Here is a 21,709-nt window from a genome sequence, read left to right as displayed (position 1 = left end):
TGTGGTCAGACCATGCATCTATTCTTCRTAATGGTGAATACTGACAATTTTTATATTACATTTGGTCCAGGAGCTTGATTTTATAGTGAATGTGGAAAGTGCACCTCTAAAAATCCACTTTTAGGCAAGAATTACCCATACTGTGTTTCATCAGCAGTACTATATATAGTTTACTATTAAAGCCCCCCTTCCACAGGATTAATACTTTAGTCAGTAAAGAGAAATGAATGATAGGCAAGTTGAATGGAAGCATAAAAGGAGCAGTTGAACGATATATTCTTTCTCTGTGGTACCGAATTATGCATGTAACAGATTGTTTTATATAACTGAGAAGTGTTTCTCATTTTTTTGACATTATTTCTAGGCTCTCCCACAGTATGAATTTCACATGGGGTTACACCATTTTCTATTAGTTGATTGCTCTRTGTGCACTGTATGGTCTGCAGAGCCTGAAGTGCCCAGGCCACTCAGTGCCCAGAGCGCCTCTTGTTTCAAGCTTAATAGGGAGAAGAAAGGAGAAGTCAGCAATTACAAACCCGTGACACACAGCTCTCTCCCATACRTTTCAGAAGACTTCTCTCTGTGTTTGACGGTATGCAAAAGCCAGATATATCACCCCATTGTGGTTGCAAGTAAGTTGACATCAGTGGCCCTGAGTGCATTTGGGATAGATAACAGTGGTGTAACTGCTYGAGGACTCAACCCTGGCATCAGAACAGATGCTAAACATAGTTTCCACGTTTCCCACAGTGAAACCTCAAACTTGCTTGTGTGCAAGAGGAGAGAAAAGATAGTTAAGGAGGAAGTTAGGCTAATTCTAGTTCAAACCGTGTTCTCTAATTATGCTGACTCCTCAAAATKATGCAAAAGCCTTGTCAACTAGTTCAGCTTTTGTAATGTGCACAGAGAATGAGTAATACATGTCCTAGTGTCCTTCAGGATATCCCAGTGGAAGTCAATGAAGGCTCAGAGTAAAAGATCAGAGAAGACACTATGATAGTGTGYGCAATATGCAGTAATAACAGGATGGAGTACAGAGAAGTGTTTGTTACTAAATTAGAATAAAGACCTAGCTAGCAAGTTGCATATTTTTTCTTCATTTATAAGTAGACACTCTTTTGGAAAATGTGAAGTCATCGTCTGTCTCCGGGGTTCATTTATGTTTGTCTTGTTTTTGCCATAGTCTTTTATATATTTGTGTAACTATTAATTGGCATCATATTTCTGGCTTTCACTGTCCTCCTCAGGAAGTTAAAATGTGTTTAGTTTCTCTCTTTGTGTAACATAGTAGGCATCCATAGCATAGGCAATATTTACTGCTATTAGTAAAGCAATTCACAGCTTTTTGGGTTTAAATTTTGCTTACCCTAAGTATTCCTAAATTAACTTTTATTAGGTGGAGCCAGGCTCAATAGGAAGCAGAGTAAGAGAGCTTTTATCCACGTATGTATGGGAGGATAAGAAATATAGCCATTATGTAGCATTTGAATGCCTGTTTTGAAAATATTTATTACTCGGTGGTTTACAGAGTAAAATATTATTTTGTCTTTTGTGTCTGCAATCTCGTATCTGCTTTCTCTTGTACAATTCACTCTTTCATGTATTTGCTGTAGCTAGCACTTCCAAAATTAACATTACACAACATGTTATTCTACACATATATTAACTCTCCAGTGGGGCAGAAGAGAGAGAACTGTGCAGCAAGTTGTCTCACCAATTGGATATTGCTTGGCCAGGCTGTAAATTTATATCTTCTTTAAAAAATTGCATTGAGTATAATGATAGATTTCTTTCCCCCTCTAGCACAACTTTTTTTTTTTTMTTTCCATTTTTGTGATATGATGCCTGCTACTTCACCATCTAAGCTCATTAAATCCCTCCTGCTGTCTATCAGTACGCTTTGGCCATGCTTTGGGGTGCAAGGGATGAGTAGTCATCTCCTCATGCATCTCCTGGAAAAGCTTTTCCAGAAGAAATGGCTCATCAGGAAAGTGTCAGACCACCAGCAAGAGCATTTCCTAGCACGATCGGGCAGGCCAGAGACCCACAGGAGTCTGAGAGACGTGACAAAAGGGACATATTATTCTAGCATTTCTTCCCTTCTCCTGGAAGCACTTTCGCATCCCCAGAGGCTCAGGATGTAGCAATTAGGAAGCTGCTCGTTGTTTGGAGGGAAAGGGCGTGGAAAATAAGGGTTGTAATTAGAATTAGGGTGTTAAAATTAATGCTGATACTTTGCAGGTGACCTTTGCACTCAAAAACCATCCAAAATAGCAGTAATGAAACACTATGGATCTCTGTCTGATATTTGCYTTTTGGCTGGCAGCGGGAAGAGGGAGTCGGTTAGTTTGAGCAGTCCCATCATTAGTCTCCTGGTACTTGGCGCTCCGCTTGAGATCCAGCCCTCCATGTCACGCAATTAAGGGGTAATCTCTATTTTCATRAGAAGCAATAAGGAGAAAGCCATGTTTTCTCTGCAGCCCTTGCGGCTGGATAGAAAAGCAGGGGCTCCAGGCTTTTAAGGTAGTGTGTAAGTGCCGAAACTTGTATAAAGCAGCTCGGGAGAGTAGGTAGCCATGTGCAATCCCGCAGTCCAAGGATTCCTGCTGTCCCGGTTGGCTCTCTTGTCTCCTTTTTWTTTCCTCTGCTTTACTCTCCTGCAGTGCCAGCCCCACGCTGTTCCCGGCCCTTGGGCTGGCTGCAAGCAGCATGGCCGGCCGTGGTGCGGGCCCACACACGCCGCCCCCTCCACAGGGACGCGCTTGCTCGCACAGCACCCAGCCCCAAACATGGCTCCCGGGCCCATCCCGCTGGCCCTCGCGCCGCTGGCTGGCCCCGCCGTGCGTGGCTGCGCTCGCCTGGCGCGTGGCGACGCCTCGGCTCCGCGCTGCGGCGGCCGAACCCCCGCGTGTGGCAGCCCCACTGCTGCTGGCTCCGCRAGGCGGCCCTACCATGGGTTGCTAGTGATTTACACAGTTACAAAGCACCTGCAGGTGGAGGGAGCGTTTTTCCTTTGGAGGGATGGATTTTGGTGGACCAGCTCCCCAGCCCTGCTGTCTCCTTGGTCCACTCAGCCCCAGGGAAGGCAGGAGCCCTGCTGGAGACCAGCTCACACAGCCATGGACCCCATTAATGCATGTTCCCCACGTAGACACCTATGGCTAGGTAGTATGGACCAGATGGACACCCAAAGTGTTTGCCAGTCAGTCTTCTCCCATGACCTGGCTCCAGATAACGCCAGGAAGAAGTCCCTACCAATCCATGCCATCCTGTGGTGATGAGGAAGGTGGATGACCTTCTCTCATAYATATATCCACGGACTAATTAATTCCCAGGCCTCATCTCTGGCTGGCTGCTACTGCAGCCGCCACACAGTCTACACATCTTTGAACTCATGGTCGGGACCGGAAAGGTGCAGCAACCACACTGTCACCACAGCAAGGGAAGAGGCCTGGGGAAATCCTTCCCACATAGTGGCAGAGCAGGATGTCTAACCAGCATGCGAGGAGGTGTCTTTCAGAGGGCCGATCGGCACAGTGTCATCCCACAGTTCGCACTGAGGAGCAGTATCCAGCCCAGTTAGCAGCTCCACCAGTGCAGTGGCAATCCTGGACTGATCTGCCTTTGCTGCTGGTCATAGAAAGAGAAGCATCCCTAATTCAGAGGTTACACCCATCTGTATCTCAGCTTCTCGTCCAGAAAGCGATTGGCCTTAATCCTAAAGGAAGGAAGAGAAACTCCCAGTGAGTCAGCAACTGCTAATCGTTTTTTGAAGGGAGAGGTTGTGCGGCTATGGCAGTTTACACCCAGTGCAAATCTGGCCCTCTGCATCCGTATCTTGGAAGCAAAAGGCCTGAACTTCACTGCCCTTCCTGCGCTCTTCCCACCGTGAGCTCCTAGACATTTTTCCTGGCTGTTTAACAGAGCATGTGAGTATAACTTTTTTGGCCATTAGCAGGGAATGTCTCACCAGATCAGTGCTTCAAGGGAGATGTTGTCTCTATGACAGCAGGTATGGCACTTGAATCCTCTCCCCTGTGGACAGGTAGCGTGCCTAAAAAATAATAAGCATTTAAATAAGCAGCCAGCAGTACATCTTGTCATGAGATGAGCATCCCCTTTTTCACAGAATTGCAGAATTCTGTCATTAAGGTTGGAACGGGTTGTCTAGAGATCATCTGGTCCAAACCCCCTGCTCAAGCAGGGACACCTAGAGCACGTGTGGTTTTATATCTGCTCTGAAACACTCTCATGGTGACTTCTCTGCTTTTCAGGAAGCATTATCAGTGGTGAGTGAAGACCAGTCCTTGTTTGAGTGCGCCTACGTATCGCCCCACCTTGCGAAGACAGAGATGACCGCCTCTTCTTCCAGTGAATATGGGCAGACGTCAAAGATGAGTCCACGTGTTCCCCAGCAAGACTGGTTATCGCAGCCCCCCGCCAGAGTCACCATCAAGATGGAATGTAACCCAAATCAGGTTAATGGGTCAAGGTAATAAGGCCAGTGTTACAGTGGCTGAAGTACATCTTTTATATTATGGATACAAATCAGTTGCCTAAACTTAGGAGTCTTAGGTGCCCTGAAATATCCCACCTGGCCAYTAGTAGCTACCAGAGAAGCCGACAGGATGCCACATTTACCAGCCCTGTCCAGATATCTCAGATATTGCAGTGTCCCAAACAGTGCTGCAGGAACAGTCATCTCAAGATTTCTGCAATACCTTTCTATGTTTCTTATGACTAGGGTTAATTTAGGATGCACAGTTGAATTATATCCCAGGTGAAAGAATACATGCAATAATGTGAGACAATGTTATGTGAGACAATGACTTTGTTCTCCATGTTAAAATTAGCAAAATGAGAGTTTGCTGTATTTTTCAGAGGCTATATACATTCACTTAGGATTGTGGAGTAAGGTAATTTGGACTGCTGCTTTTGTACTAAATCTAACCAAATTGGGCAACATAGGAAGTAAATTCTTGTAGTGGTAGAGGGAATGAGTTATTGATCTTTACTTTTGTATAATTTCTATATTTACTGCAAATTTAGTGCCAAAGAGCACAACCATGGAATTGGATTTATGAAGCACTTTTACATTGAAGAAACAGCCTACATGGATGGAGGCAAGTGATGGAGTAAAAAAGAATGGAAGAAGATATTAGTCAGCTGAATAGGCAGTGGCTAGAGCAGACTAATTGTTGTCTAGGGACTTTTTTTGTGTCTGTGTCACTGTGAGACACTGGAGAATTTTGTGGATTATGTAGAAAGAGTAATGCTATGGATTTGAGGATATTGACTGGTGCTACCAAACATAGGGGCATTACGGGATTTCTCCCATGTGAAAAAATGCTCAGCTCGAAGGCAGTTTTCCTTTGGTGTTGCTGAAGGACAGAGATCAAGAAAAAGTTACTCATAGTTTTTGGTGATGTATCAGTGTTCACATTGCTTTGTCTCAAACACCTGCCTTGTTAATATCATCTCCCACCATCAGTTGCTTAAAAGAAAAAAAGGCGCTGTGGTTACTCTTGCAGTGTTCGTGTGGTGAGCACTGCTAGCAAGGCAAAGAGGTTTGACAGTATATCACATTTTATGCTCTTTGTTACAGAAGTCAAGTCAGACTTTTCATTGAATAGTCAGAGGTATGAAATACATAGAATAATCAGTGAACTTAAATTTCAGTGGTAAATACTAGGGAAATTTTTTCATAAGCCTACTTATTCAGAACCTTCTTTAGTGAAGGGTTTCCTTGTGCTAAATAGATACAGAGATATAATCACGGGTGGAGAGTTGATTCAAAAGCAGTTTCACCTGCTCCCTAGCATTAAATATTTGCTTTGAGATTTCTAGAAGAAAACTGACCACCACATTTTATCTATATAAGCTCTATAAGCATGTTAAAGAAGAAAATTGTGTTAATTCTTGCTGAAATTTGCAATAACTTTAATAACAATAATTTTACGCATAACTAAGATCAACTATACATCACATCTTATTTTCATGTGTTTCCAAGTCTTAAGGATGAGTCTGGATGATACACATCCATCTGAAGTTTGTGGTCAGACACTTTTTTAAAAAATTGAGCCAGAATCTTGAATTTGCTGTCCTGGGTTGACAACTGTAACTARCCTGAAAATTAGAGCTGATTTTGCGAATCTCGGGTGTCTTGCTGCTGTTGTGGTGGTTTAAGTGCAAAGTCTGTAGATAGCGATGCTACCTTTTATTAGCTGAAATATTCTCCTAACTGAGCTTTATTTGCTACCCTGGTAAGGATTATATTCTGATTTAGGAGACCAGGATCTTAACTGAGCATAAGAAATATACATAAGAAATATACAGGTGAAATCTTGCTGCCTGTGTATGGGAACACAATGTAGAAAGCGCACTCTCATCCACCAGCCTGTCTGCAGTCAGTAGAGATCAGCAGGTGCCCTGATTTTGGACTGCAGAGAGCTGCAGGCATCAAAACCCCTGGCTCCTTCAGGGCTCCTTCAGGGCTGCCTTGGCCCAGAGATCAGGGCAAGTGCCCAGCAGCAGCACACTGCTGCTATTGCACCTGTGCTCTGCCTCGTTCCTCAGAGAAGCCTAGAAAGGAGGCAGTGGATGGACCATGTGTCTGGACATGCATCTGGACTGCACTGTGCTCAGCACTTTCGGGTCTTTCCCTTCATTTGGGTACTCTGTAGTTTTTGGATAAAAACAGAAGCTCAGGGGCAAAGAAGCCCAGGTAAGCCTCCAGAGCAGAGTGTCCCAGCAGCTAGGTTAGAGTTAGGCTACCCATGTCTTGCTTGAGCCTATAGTTGATATGTTCCTGCCTGTGTGGCATCCCAGCTTCAACAGGGCTTGGGTATGGCATATTCCTTGGGGCGAGGGTCATGTGCTTAGATGGATGAAGAGCATCTCCCCCAACCCTTCTCAGCCTGAGTGATGTGAACAGAAAACACTCCCCTAGGATGGACCATTGTTTGGGAGACCTGAATTAAACAGGACTGTTTGGGTGCAACCTTGTAGTATTTAACATTCCTCCTTTCTTTAATCTGTTTTCTATTAGTGCTTCTGGAGGTGCTTGGGTGCCTTGCACAGTCAGTAGACAGAAATAGCTTGTTAATTTACACTGCCTGTTTTGCATTCAGTAAAGAGAGATACTTTCCTTCAAAGGTATCTTAGTCTCTGCAGGCACTGCATAACATATTTAGTCATTCGATCTGTGCCATAACTAGCAGAAAAGGCATCTGCTTTTTGAAGGATGTATGATTTGAGAGTTGGAGGAAAGCTTTTTGAATCAATCTTTCAAATCAGTCAACTTTTTATACCTTCTACTAGGCTCCGTATGGTCTGGATTAGTCATGAGACATAATTTAGATTTGTCCTCTTCCTGTTTGCAGCAGGGCTTTTAACTGCTGTAAAGAGTTATGATGGCACTCAGAAATTGTCAAGGTACCTGAAACCAAGYGACCCACCTGGCATCTGAAACCCCAGTGACAAACATTTGCCCTATCCTACCATATGAAGCCCATAAAAAGTACAAAGATGAAAAGAGCTGATTTTGTGTTCTTCCTCTCCAATGAAACAGCATCAGGGCTGCCTACTCCAGTAGTAAGATTTGGAGTCAGTGCAAAACAAGAAAGCTGATGACTCATTTTTATCTAAATGTCATCACTTAACATTACTTAGCATAATCATTATTAGAAAAAGAGCAGGCCAGTGCTGACCATCCTTTCCCAGTATGAACCATGCATGAGCTGGCAGGCAGGACGTGCTTGCCTGGGAGACTGTGCAAATTATGTCTCTAATTTGCAAAATATTTTTGATCAAAACGCTAATTTCTTAAAGTTCACRTTCTGACTGGATGCGTAAGTGGAAGAAATTTGTCTTTTTCTGCATGAAATTAAAAATAACCTACCTGTAGGTAGTATTTGAAGTAGACTTTACTTTTTCAATCTTGGATTCTGCAGCCTCCCCTATTGACAGAGCAATACTGCACTGGTGCCTGGAGAAAGCTAGCAATTGATACTGTGCTATAGTTCCTAAAACAAGAGGGCATGCTGAAAAATAAACAAAACAATCAGTAATGGACAATAAGAAGATAAAAATAGATAAACAAGAACAACACTGTTCAAACATACATAGCTTGGATATACATTCTGTCTATGTATTTAGCACTAACTAAAAGAAAAATTAAGGTAATTAAAATGCACTGTTTATTTTGTGGGAGAACTATTCTAAGATCCAGCACAGGCAAGAAAAATAGGTCTGGATGTCATACTTTTAATAGACAACTAATTTTACCAGGTAACAAATATAAGTATGTTGTAGCTATTTCTTAGACTCATAGACGTGCATGTATGTAATATATATAATGTTAGAACATTTCTAAACTTTAAAATCTYGTCATATGTGATATTTGTGGCAGTTTCAGAAAGAAAAAAGTGTGTATCACTGAAACCTTTCATGAAGTGAAATTACTTACCAATAATATATTATTATTGCTAAATAGTTGTAGCAAATATTGTGATAGCATATTGATTGATATAGAGAATATGCAAGTCAGTACAGTTGAGTGCAATATATGTATACCTTGAAAGTCTGAAATCATTTGTTTCTTCCTTGAGTCCCCGTGGGCCTTCATCATTTGTTTGTTGATATTTCACTGGCTTCCTGACAGATTATGTGCTGTTGCCATGTGTGAAAAATATCAGCTGCAATTTATGTGCATAGGTTAGTGGTGCCTTGCCATCTTGTAGGCTTCTCTATACTTAGTTTTCTGCAGAAGCCKAGAAGAAGGTTTAACATTTTAGGAGTGTACTGAACTTGATGCAAATCAGTAATTGAGTCCCCACTCACAGCAGAAATATATTCACTCTCCCAAGATATAAGTGGGCTGTAATTGCCCTACATTGAATCACAAAACATAATGCTTTCAAAACTGCTCTTCATGTGAATATTGAAGAAGTAACATTAGAAAGAAATTAAAGGGTTATTTTCAGGGTACTGCCAAGGGAATTAGCTACACAGTTTTCTTTAACAATGATGGTATTTTTAAACCTAACCCATGCTACATAGCACCAGAAAATTTAGCCTAAGGGTCTGCCTTAGACTAAGCATAACAAGAAAAGTTGAAATTGAAGCTGTCATTTACCTTGTGGCTGTTGCCTGTGCAACGTAGATCATCACATGTGGTATCAAATTCAGTTTCTTCAAGTCAGTTATGTTGGTGCAGCCTTTATATTTCTTCCAGGCACATAAATCTAATGAGACCTTTTGTGACATACCATGAATCTTTCACCTGAGTATGGTAATATTGCTTCCTGCTATTTGTTGGTCTTGACTTAGACTAAAAGATTCACCCTGTTAGTAAAGAACTGCATAATAATTCTGGAGACTGCACACTTACTTTTCTGTTTATTGCTCTTTGTACATTTTATTGAATAAGTATAAGAAATTCTATTACAATGAGCATATTCAATTCATGGTACAGTGAAATTTGGTCCAGCACAAATGCTGTCTCAAGGCTGTGGGTACTGGGTCCCTTTTGAAAGGCCATTTGAATTAGTGGATTGCTTAGTTGGCCCTGAACACATTTGTCTRTGAGACTCACTGCTTGCACATCACGAACCCCATGGGTGAGCATATTAAAAGGTACCTTGGAAGAACTAAATTTACTGGTAAGTAATCTCTCTTTCTAAGGGAGGCTGAGGTGGAACATAGGGTCTTATTCAGGCCATCGATAAATTTCACATGTCACAAGAACTGTGATGATTTCATTAAAAAAGCATTCCAGAAGTTAGCTGCAGTGAAAGCTCAGCAGAAGCTTTCCAACATCAGCTTGGCTGATGCAGAAGTTTTAAAGAAATGCCAGAAATAATTATTTGTCATTAAGATTTAATCRTGTGCAGAATGTTATTTTAAGTGCTACCAATTGTTGCTTGAAAACCATTTGAAACTGGAATTATCACTTAATATATCTTTTGCTCTGGCTTTTTGGGGAGGTACCATTTTTTTTTTTCTATCATGTTACTATTCTGCATTTCCATCAAAGAGGTTCAGTCCTACTCTGTTTGAATGCACATGACAAACAGGAGGACTCTTACGAAGCCGGAGTGGCCTCAGCTTTTTCTTTCTTTTCCCCTCCTGAAAGCTCTCCTAAATGGCAGTAACTTTGTGCTATACAGACCAGCAAATTCACATGGGTAGCACTTGAGGCACCTGAGGCAGTTTGACCATTTACCAGCTGTGAAGTGGGGTCAGTCACCTCTGTGGAGATGACACTGCCACCATGGCTGGACCATCCTGTCCCAGTATCCAGGTTAGCTGTTTTTAGGTTGGGGTGGGCAGGGCACCTCTCCATTGCTCTGCCATCTGTGGTACAGACAGTGGTGTACCTAGTGAGAGTACTTACATTCCTTTCAACTATCCAACACGCCGAGAGACAGGATCGTTGTGCAGCGGCCGTCCTGACATCACTTGTTTTTCAAGGGCATGGCTTTTTCCATCGCTGAAGCAGCAGCAGCACGCAGCCGAGGCCCAGCGCCTTTCATTCCACATCTGGTGGCGTGCCACTGGCATGCAACCCTGCTATTCTTGGTAAGCCTCAGCTCAGACTAAACAGCAAGCCATGCCCAAAACCCACGGCAGTCAATGGGATTCACTTCCCTGGCTCCAGCAGGACCTGAGTCAAACCCTRTGTGAGTCTGCAGCAAAGCTGAGAGACCTGTCTTAAGAGGATGGCTTTCCTCATACTCATATTGGAGCTGCCTGTATTGAATAATGTTAATCCTGGGTAAGAAGATGTGGTGCTAGCTATCTTAGAGTCTTTATTCCCACTGACTGGGTGGTTTTTGGACTGGTTGCCTACCAAATTGGGAAAATGACAAATTCAGGATCATCTCATGCAGGGCTTTATGTTTGACTGCTTCATGAAGCCGCTCCTTGCTCGGAAAATCCACAGTGTGTGTGTGTGTGTATCTATGTGTGTGTGGTTTGGCTCTGTTCTTGACACAGACGTGTTGCCAAAGTSAAAAACAAACTATCTTTCCAGCCTACCACAACTCTGGCTGCCTTTAGCTGGGCTGCCAGGTGCTAACGAAAGAGCTTTCCCCTCTGAGATAACATGTTTACTCCTAATTGTCACAGCTACATTTCAGATGGACCACTGATACCCGAATTGTGAGCCCAGATTTCAGAGTTTAAGACGGAGAGGAGGACAGTCAGAATTTCAACTGTGCTAAGCAACTAAAAATTTTTGTGTGAGTAGTGAAATGTAAACTTCAAGCATTGACCTACAACCCTGCAAGAGTTAGGGTCATCTTCATTATTTATGGCGCTTGCTATCATTACTGCTTTATTTCTAGTACTGTGTTTATCATGTTTACAGCTTTGCTGAAGAGCCTGGGGCCGTGATGCTCCCAGTGCTGGCACTGCACACACACTGACAGGAGGCTGTCTCTGACCCAGTGGGCATTTTGAGATGAGCCTCCTTCTGTCCGCTTCGTCAGCAGGTGATTTATTTTGATCAGGGTGCTATTGGTGGGGAATATTCAGTATATAAAGTCTGGGAATAGCATTTTAGAGACAAAACAGAACGCAAGATAAAGTGGCTAATCTTTTTTGACTTTACAATTTTGAACCCATCAGCTTCACAGCCCAATAATACCAGTCATGAAAATCAGCAGACATTCCACAGACACGGGGGATTATGGTTTCCATACAAGATGTCACTTCTATTTATGCCTGCCATACTGTGCTTTGCTAACCTTCTATAGATCCTGGCCCACAAAAGACGGCATATGCGGTTTGGGAAGGGCCCTGCCTCCCAGGATTTCACGTTTTACCAAACCACAAATACAACAGTCCTACAAGCTCTTGAAATGAAATACAATTTGAGAAATGTAATCCATTACCATTATAATAGAATTTCTATAAAAATAATAAAAGAAAAATACCAGAAAATAGGTCCTGAAAGTTATAGGCCAACTGGGAAGTCATTGTGGCTTTGGCCGAGCTATCACCATATCAGACTTCAGAATTCTCCCAGGCAGCAATCTAATTGTAAATAATGTATATACAGAACATCATTTCTTAGCTTTGGCTTTTAGTGACCCCCTTCCCTTCTTTCCCTTTCTTCACTCCAACCTCACACATAAGAAATATTGAAGTGTTTGCACTAATGGAGAAATGACAACGTGCAGTCAAACTTAAACCAGCTGTTTCCCCACACTGCAAACACAAAGAGCAAGGCTGGTAATATTTATAGCTTGACTGGCCTCTAGTGAGCCAGACGCTGACTGCCTTAATTTGCCGTGATGGCCTTAAGGGTTGAGGCAGCTGTGGGACTGAAAGATAGCCAGGGAAAGTTAAAGGGAAAAAAAAAAAAAAGATTGTTTCAATTAGCAGAAGTTATTGTTTTGATTGAAAGTCAATGGTTGCTTCATATGCAGCTCAATAAATAAGCATCATTTGTTTTGCGTGCAGAAAGCCAGTAGAGCTGTGTATGTTTTGCCATGTGGCATTTCTACTTTTTCCTCATGCTGAAAGAAATAACCGAGGGCACCTCTGTGCTGCAAACTGTGATGTCTCTGAGAGACCCATGGCCACCCCGAACCTCCACAGAGCCCAGGATAGCCCCATGCTTGGTCTGGAAGCTGCCTGGCACGTGCAGGGGACCCACACACTGCCAGGGGCTCTTCGAGCTGGCGCAGAGCTGGTCGGTCTCTCCTGCACAGTCCTTCCCAGGGTCTGTGGCCCCAAGGGGACTTCATTTTAGTCTTTCGTTTCTTGCTTTTGACACTTACCTTAGAGCAAAGATAAACAGGCTGTCACGGTGGCGTCAGCATCAGCCCACGCCGGCTTTGGCCGGCACTGCAGATGCCGAGGGACATCCCTCCCTCCCTCCCTCTCTCCCGCCCGGACCTCGCGGCTCCTTCCCACCCCGGCCGTCCCCTTTCCCGTGGGTGAGGGCACCCCGCATGGCTTCAACTAGACACTTTCTTGTATAAATGTCCACCCACCTACCTTGTTTCAATATTTGCTGGGGAAGATTCCCCCTGTCCAATTCACTAAGCAGTCATGCATGAGCAGCCCAGGGATCCGTTGACCTACCTGTATTTTTATCATTTTAGTGTTACATGATAGTCCTCTATGGAGGCTTTAGTGCTGCATTCACAAGAGGGCATGGAGGTTGTTTTTCCTTCAGGGCGTTTTCCCTTCAGCAGGTTAACTGGTGCTCATCCAGCAGACTTAAGGGGAAGGTGCCTGTAAGAGAGCGGCACACTTGGTACACATACAGGTTTTGGCTCAGTGTTTGTGCCCAAATAAAGCACCCAGCAGCTCTTAACAACAGGTCTGGAAARCGGAGGTGGATGGTAGAAACCAAACTCAGTCAGAGTATATGCTTGGGCTTCTGAAACCACTACCAAAACCACTTTCCAGAGTTTCACTTCCCATCTGCAGGAGACAGTTGGTGCTYAGGGATTACACCTTTGGGCTCTGCAAAGCTGCTGGTGTACCCTCGCTCGCATGAAATGCTTGGGAGTGTGGAGCTATCTCTCACAGTCTGGTTGTTCCTGGGARTCCGTGTGTATAGGGGGATCCAAAGGACCCCTCTTGACATGAGCTTGGCCGATGTGCTTCCYACTGATTCATGAAGAACAAGTGAGAGTGTGCAGGAGCAGGGAAGAGACCTTAGGAGTGCAGCTTTTCCCTAAGAAATCTTAGGGAAGTTCTGTGGGTTTTTTTGTTTGTTTGTTTGTTTGATTGTTTGTTTTTTTTGTTAAGGGCCATTTTTTTGCAGTGCATCTGCTTTTGTTTGGGTAGCACCAACCTATTTCACTCCAGTTTAATAGCTGAAGTGCAGTGMGTGGAAAGCAGTCTGAGCATGCCTTGTAATACACTGCGAGCTGATCRTTATGTGGTGCCATTTTGGCTAAATAAAAATACATATCTGTTGGCCCTAATTAGCCGAGGACAGTGGCTATGTGTCCTCTCCCTTTCCACATAAGAACCCGATGGGGATGTGGCAGCTCTTCTGGGACTGTTCCCTCTTTTGGAGAGCTCTGACCCATGATGAGATGGTAGAGGCTATGAAAGGAGGGACAAGGTGAGGAGACAAAGCTGCATTCTCCAGAGAGAATGCTCATTTAACCTCCAGAGCCCCTTAAAATAAAATTCACAGTAGTGCAACATCTAGCCTGGCCTGGCCAACCATAGACTGGACAGGGAACCATGAATGGGAAAGCCTTCAACAGTCTTACGCTGCTCTGCTCTCAGGAGAACTCTTTCGTCCAAGTGGCTCTGWAAGGAAGCCATCCAAATTGTGATTATTAAATTAACTGAGAAAGACACTATGTAGATATTTGGACAACACAATTTTTATCATCTATTTCCCTCAGATAAATTAAATAGAAAGTTTTCTATTGCAGGAATGTTACTGAGATAATGTAAAATTTTGCTGATTCTTAATCTATGTTTATCTAACACATTGCGTTTTAACACAGTGCAGGTGTTTTATGTCACATGGGGAAAATAGTTGTACAGTACAGAGGAAAAAATGTGTTTCATACACTTATTTATGAACTTACATATGCTTTCATCAGAGTCAGTGGCTGGCAAAACTCCCATCAGCTTCAATAGGCACAAGCACTAAGTTTAGCCATCAAATTATATTGACTCTAAGTGATCCCCAATTCAGTCTGGGTTTCCAAGTCCAAGAAGCAACGGAGAAATACTTTTGTCAATAGACATTTATCAGCAACAAGAACTGACTCAGCTCAGGACTAGACAAAGTGCTCCTGAACAGCACGATTGCAGCCTTTTCACTATCTCCCCCTACATGCACAATTTTTTTTTTTTTTTTTTTTTTTTTTTTTGTTAATTCCAGGTGTAACAAAGTGTATTTACAAAGGGTAAAAATAACACACAGCTGAGAAGAAAAACATCTCAGGTTTCAGTTCAGACCTAGGGCTGAGGATGAATCACTGCAAGGCTGCACCCTTTACACTGGGCACATGATCTGAAAGCTGATTTTCCACTGCCCTTGGTCCCCTGGTGGTTCAGAAATAAAGCAGACTCACAGAATGTCCTAAAAAAAAGCCTTCACAGACAATCAGTCTCTTGTTTTTCTGGGCACTAAAAATACTATTTTCTAGTGACCGATTGCAGTTTTGCTTTCAGTATTGTAGAAGTCAGTTCCAGACACTTGCATTAAGCCTTGGTTCAGCAGTATGCATAAGCACAAACTTAGTTTGAAGCATAAGAAGTCTTGTTAGCTCACATGGAGTTGCCTGCATGCCTGAAGTTAAGCTTGGATGTAGGAAAGTTGCTCAGTTAGGGACTTGCTTGTCCATTCAGGAAGCTAAACTTTTGACCATCTGCTTCTGAATTGTAATGTAAAGTTATGACTTATTTATGGTTTTCTCTCCCCCCTCTATCTGTTTATACTCAGATCAGAGAACCAGCCCAGCAGCCCTGTCAGATTGCCAAAAGCTGTGTGCTACTACTGGATCCTTCACATCATTTATTATGCAGTGTTTACAATAGTGTTTTTAATGCCTGATTGCCCATGGAAGTGGTGGAGGCTAATGTTGATGTTGTATTTAACATCAAAAGTAAGACTTTGATGTCCCTATATGCGAAGATCTTTTTCACAGTAAAGCAAAATAAAGTAGCTGTGCCAGTTGGGTCAAGGGATGTTGCTAGCTCTCTGTTTCCCCAAAACATACAAAAACCCCTCAATGTATGGGCCAAACTGTTCTTTCTTCTGTCTTCATCACCTAACTGATCCCGGGAGTCAGAGCAGGGATCCGTACAGGTATAAATGAGAGCAGGCGTTGGATGGTGTTTCCACATAAGTTTCCGTGACTTCAGGATGCAAACTCACTGATACATAAATGCTGTTTCTRTTTTTTCAAAGAAAACAGAAAAAGCCAACATTTCGGTCACAAGGAATCATCGCAAAAGCTCACTTGCAGTGTGTTTATGTCTGAAAGAGAGTTATTTTGTACTGCTTACGGCTGTTTTGACAGAAATAAGTTGTATCCCGGAATTATATTTAGAGGTATGTAGTGGGTTAGAAAAATTAAACTTGAGAGAATAATGACCAAGTATGCTGATCCTGTCAGGAAACATTCAGGTCACCACACTCAGTGAAAGGCAAGAGCATGTGCTGACTACATCTTCTTTTGTGGGTGTTGCTCAGTCCTGTGGCTGACAAAGTAGTTATGAGACCTTTACATAGGCAGATATCATATGCTGTATGTTATGCAGTAACCAACATATTTTATACCTGAAAAAGGGATGTGAGGCCAACATATCCCAGCCAAAACGCAGGGCATGGTTCCATCTCCTAAAGCAGATGACAGTACCTCTGGAAAGATTTCTSTGGTATGTTTTTTATTTTCACTGAAAACCATAGACCATTAATATTTTCTTAAAAGTTATCACAACATGGGAAAATTAATACAACAAGATTGTCTAGAAGAAAAATGCTTAAAGTGAACTTGCAGTATTTATGATTACTTAACATGCTAAGTAAATGTTTTCAGCTTTCAGCTAAATGATGTTTGTCAAAACACACYTGTGGAATGATTAAAACTAAATTAGTTATTGACCCATGATTGTATTGAGTGGTCAACACAACTGACTGGTTTGGATGTTGGATAAAATATCTGACACACTGACTACCTCAGCTGTTTTCCAAAAGCCTACTCAACCTTTTCTTGGCGTATTTCTTGTCAATGATTATCTTAAACAGACTACAAATTGGTGGACACAAAAGATTATAGAAGCCAACATCCTTTGTCAAAAATGTTTCTTGAATTTCGGTGTTTACTTATTATTTGATTAGAAAATGTATTATGGGTTCTTTATTAATCTTTTTTTGGAGGGGCAGAGAAGTACCACACAATCTAGAAACACAGAATAATACAAAATAGGTGTTAGTTGACATTTATCAACTATCCTCATCCTTTTGGTGTAGACTGAACAGACAATGGGACATACTGTATACAATTTTTCTTCTTCTGTCCTCAAATGATAACAAACTACTTCTGGTAAAGTTATTGTATTCTAGACCATGGGTGGGCTTGAGGGGACATTTCAGCCCAAGTTTTGGAGCAAGGGGTGGGATGTGAGAGTTAGGAAGGTCAGGAGGAATGTGGTGAAATACATTAGGTGGGGGCCAGGTCCTGAAACACTTCGAGGAGTATGGATCCTTGGAGGGCTCTATTAATTCTCTGGACTGTAAATTAGAGTTTACAAGAAATAAAAATGAATCATGACAATGTTTTGGAGAGATTTTAAACTTTAAAGAAAAAAAAAGTCTCTTTACAGAGTGGTATCCTTGAGGCAGATGGTCTCTCTAGTCCAACCTAACTTGCTGTTGGTTCAGTAAGATGAAGATACTGGAGCTAAAGGGCAAAACTGGAAGAAAGATGACTAGTAATGTAGTATCTCTAAAAAAAAAACCAAAACCAAATCAACACTCTCCCTCCCTCACCAAACAGCCTCTTTACGTTTCAAGGTATTCCCCATGGCTCTGTTCTTTCTTTTGATTTTTGTAGCAATTTTTCTCTCTCTGATGAAACACGTTGTAGACATTAAATTAAGGGACAAATATGTCTGTGTCTGCCAGAAAGAAAACTGTGATGCAATTAAAATGCCGTTAAGGAACCCCCTCTGGGATGTTAAACCTAAAGACTCTATTCAGAAAGCAAAGCCAAAATTAAAGAGGTGTCTGGTTGCAGATCCTCTGCAGATTTCCATTTCTTGACTATAGTACCATGGAGACTACACTAGTCAGGAGCTGAAAGGTTTTTCCAGTCATGCGTGTGGTATTTTGAATCATGGCTTTGGCAAATGTTCCCTTTCTTTAGGCCATACATAGAATTATGTCTACATTGCACAACATAAAGTGCAACTGAGCGTGACCTTAATGAAGCAGTGACAGCAGTGGAGGTGGAAAGCTCTCTGTGGCTCATGACAACTAATAATAGCTTTCCCTCAGAAAATTTGCATTAAGGGCATTTGTGTGTTTTGCTGAGATGTCTATGAGATGCTTAAAGAAAGCAGACCAGCTACTTGTAGCCATCAGGCTCAGTATGCTCATTAACAGGCCCCCCCTTCCTAGATAGAGCTCTGGAAATAAATCATTGGTCTTTATATGTTTGGAGGCAAAGAGTCTGATCCTCAGAAAATAAAAGCAAGCATGTTGTCTACTGCTCATGAACATTTTTCTAAGGAAACTGAAGAAATAAAAATCAGGCTCACGAGGTGGTAGATATTGAATTTTCCAATCAAGGCCCAGCCCTGAGATTACAGCCTCATTTTTTTTCCATCTCATTCAGGTTGATTTTTTGCTGAGAACTTAAGTAGCAACTGGAGTAATAAATGAATTACACCTCTGTTTTTTTTTTTTTTTTTTTTTTTTTTTTTTTTGTCTAGGAATTCTCCTGATGACTGCAGTGTGGCAAAGGGAGGGAAAATGGTCAGCAGCTCGGACAATGTTGGAATGAACTATGGAAGCTACATGGAAGAGAAGCATGTTCCACCCCCAAATATGACTACCAATGAACGAAGAGTTATTGTGCCAGCAGGTTAGACCTACTCACTACACAAAAAAATCAAGCAGAAAAGAAATGTTTCCTCCAGGAAGCCAACTGATTTATTTTTAATACATTTGGAGAAGAGTGGCAGTGTGGTACAAGTGATTAGGAAAACAAAACAAAACAAAACAAAACAAAATAATAATTTCCTAGGGTTGATATGAAAATAAGCTGAGAAATGTGGTTTTGAAACCACCTCCTTGATCTGTTCTTACAATTTCAGAGCAGAACTGTCTGACTGCAGGGAGTCAAATGCTCCCTGACTACTTCGGCTGTTTCTCTAGTACTTCATCTGCACCAAAAATGAGCAAAATGAAGATCCATGAACAGTTTGGGTACAATGTGTGGAGGGAGAAAGAATCAGTGTACCAGACSATGCAAAGACCAAGTGCAGTCTGCTCTTGGCATGCTAAAAAGAGAATAGCTTTCCTGTAATCAAGGAGTGCATGAAATGCTGTTTGTCTAAGTTATCTCCTGACTTTGGAAAATACATTTTCCTAAGTAAGCTAACAAGTCATTGCAATGTAAGAGTGCAGTTGTGGAGCACTCTSTCTGGTGGCAAGCTTGGTTGTAGGAATCATCAGTCAATTGAATAAGGTGGCATTCAGTCCTGTGTGCCTTGTCTTCCACACAGACCTCTGCTACAAGATTCACCGTCTTCATTTGCAATCTGATTAGCATGCCTATTTCCAAAGCCACAGCATTAGACCCTCATGACATATATAAGTGCTGATAAACAAGTGGGTATACATAACATATACACAACACTTGCAAGCTGAAAACTGGAAGGGAATGTTTTGCTGCTAGTTCCTCTTCAGCAGAGATGTGTGTATCTGAAAAATTTCTGCTATTACTGTGTTGCTTAATGTTCTTACAGTTTTTCAGTTGCTAAGATATGCAAGAGCACTAACTGTGGCTAATTTTGCAAGCCATGATTATTTCAGTTATTTGTCAAGATACATGCAGAGAAATATATTGCAGTATCCTCTGCAATTATATTGGTAGCATTTTTTGAAGCACAGGAAAGTGATGATCCTAATAATGAAGTGTCCTGCCTGACTGGTAGCAGATTACACTGAACTTGACAACGTTTGAGTGCTTTTCCTAGACAAATGTTTGTGTTCTTTCTGGTTGGCACTGTTTTCAGCCTTTTAGTAACACACAGTGTGGTTAGTTCAGCAAGCTTTTTTCTCATCGTCTTCCCGATATGTGTATTTTGAGATAGAACATTCAAGAAAATGATCATGCTCACAGCCTTACTATTTTGAGATCTCTAAAAGGGATTAAAAATGAGCAAAAAAAACATGGCTAGAAGACACTTGTTTTGCTTGGCTACTCCATAGGCAGTGTGCAGCTGAGGTGGCAAAATTTAAGAACATAAAAAGAAAACAAAATTCACAATTTCCAGCTATGGCAACTTTTTATTTATTGTAAGTAAGAAGAAATTAAAAATTGTAGGCATAAACAAATTGTTTTGGTAAACTTTCTGGCATTTGATTGTTTACTTTAACCCAAATTGAACTTAATTGAAAGTTACTTGCTGTAGGAGTAGGCAATCTCATCTAGGGTTATCAACTAAACTTGCATCCCCCTACTTCACGGCACATTTCATACCAGACTAAAGGGTTCTGTTAAGTGATTTCTGATGTACTATAGAGAGCAGAGAAACCCTCTGAAGCAGTAGAGGATTAACCACTCTGGTTTTTGAGAGCTCAAATTGCCAAGAAAAGCATCAGAAAGGGAAGGCACCAATGTAGAATTGTGTTGAACTGGGAGTTAGCAGCAACATGACATACTCTGGTGGACTCTGAGTAATGTCCAAGCCCATGGAAAGAAGTCCTTACCTCTTTACAACTGGCCTGAACAGCAGCCCAGGAGAAGGCATTGCATTCAGGTGAAGCCRGAGAAAAGATTTTTAGACCTTCATTTTAGTCTCAGCCCTTCTACAAACTTCTGTGCTATAGGCTACAGTCATTTGACTCCGTGCTTCATACTCAATTTTAAAGATATAATTTGTCGCTCCTTGTCTTTAGTTATTTGTTTGCAAAAAATAGAGGCTCTTCATGGTAGGAACTTTCTTCCATTATGTGAATGTGCATTGCTGGTCCATAGGAGACCCTCGATTTACTAGGGACTTCCTGTAAGTCATAGGAATAGGGAGAAGTAGAATGGGAAATAAGTCAAGGAGTTTAGAGCCTAAAAAAAGTTACAATTAAAATCAATTGTTCATGCATGACTCTCAAAAACAGAAGATATTTGAGCTTACTTTTTTTTTTCTTTTCTGAAAATATGAACTGTCTCTTTTGTTTTTCCCCCAAATAGTTTTACCAAAACTTTAAATTGCAGATAGATACTGATGTGAGTGTAGTTGCATACAGTAGAAAAACATAGCAGTTTAGGAAAGGAAGTGCAAATATTTTACTATGACCCACTCTAGCTATTGAAATGAAAAGTCAAATCTGCATTTGCTCATTAGTCTAAGCCCAAGAAAATCTACCTTTGATTTTAGTATAAATTTCACCTTCATGAAGATAGTAATTCAACAGCAAGTGTTTGATTAGCACTCTCCCCTTCCCAACTAATTTTATGCTTTATAAAACCACCAGATCCTACGTTATGGAGCACAGACCATGTACGCCAATGGTTGGAGTGGGCGGTGAAGGAGTACGGTCTCCCAGACGTGGACATCTTGCTATTCCAGAACATCGATGGGAAGGAGCTGTGCAAAATGACCAAAGATGACTTCCAGAGACTCACTCCAAGCTATAACGCTGATATCCTCCTGTCACACCTACACTACCTCAGAGAGAGTAAGACAATTTGCTGTAATTATGGTCGTGACTAGACTCAATCTGCGCTTGATATCAATCTTAGATTTTAAGGCATGGATATACCCCTTGGGTTTTCAAAAGTCTCTATCACAAATATTACTGGTCCTAAGAATATTGCAGAGCACCTGTTTCAAAGCCTCTTGAGTTTGATGGAAAGATTCTCATTAATTTCACTTGGCTTTCACTCAGGTTCATTAAAGAGATGAGTTAAGGAATATTTCTACATGTCCATCTCAGACAAATATCCATTTGAACCCTATTTTATTCAACAGCATACTGTAGGAA

At 41.7% G+C, this 21,709-nt stretch overlaps 1 protein-coding gene across 1 annotated transcript in view; it reads left to right on the top strand.

Moving 5' to 3' along the window:
- ERG (ERG, ETS transcription factor) overlaps positions 1–21,709 on the top strand; it is a 102,429-nt gene that overhangs the window by 65,102 nt on the left and 15,618 nt on the right. Inside the window, exons 2-4 of the mRNA XM_026053047.1 lie at positions 4,275–4,492; positions 18,433–18,584; positions 21,200–21,403. Coding sequence (XP_025908832.1) covers positions 4,353–4,492; positions 18,433–18,584; positions 21,200–21,403 — 496 coding nt within the window. The 5' untranslated portion in view covers positions 4,275–4,352. The remainder of the gene's footprint in view (positions 1–4,274; positions 4,493–18,432; positions 18,585–21,199; positions 21,404–21,709) is intronic.

The sequence above is a fragment of the Nothoprocta perdicaria genome, unplaced genomic scaffold (genome assembly GCF_003342845.1).
Source record: "Nothoprocta perdicaria isolate Ctin4 unplaced genomic scaffold, notPer1 scaffold_96, whole genome shotgun sequence".
Taxonomy (NCBI): domain Eukaryota; kingdom Metazoa; phylum Chordata; class Aves; order Tinamiformes; family Tinamidae; genus Nothoprocta; species Nothoprocta perdicaria.
The sequence above is the reverse complement of the archived record's forward strand: the minus strand, read 5'-3'. Positions and strand labels throughout refer to the sequence as shown.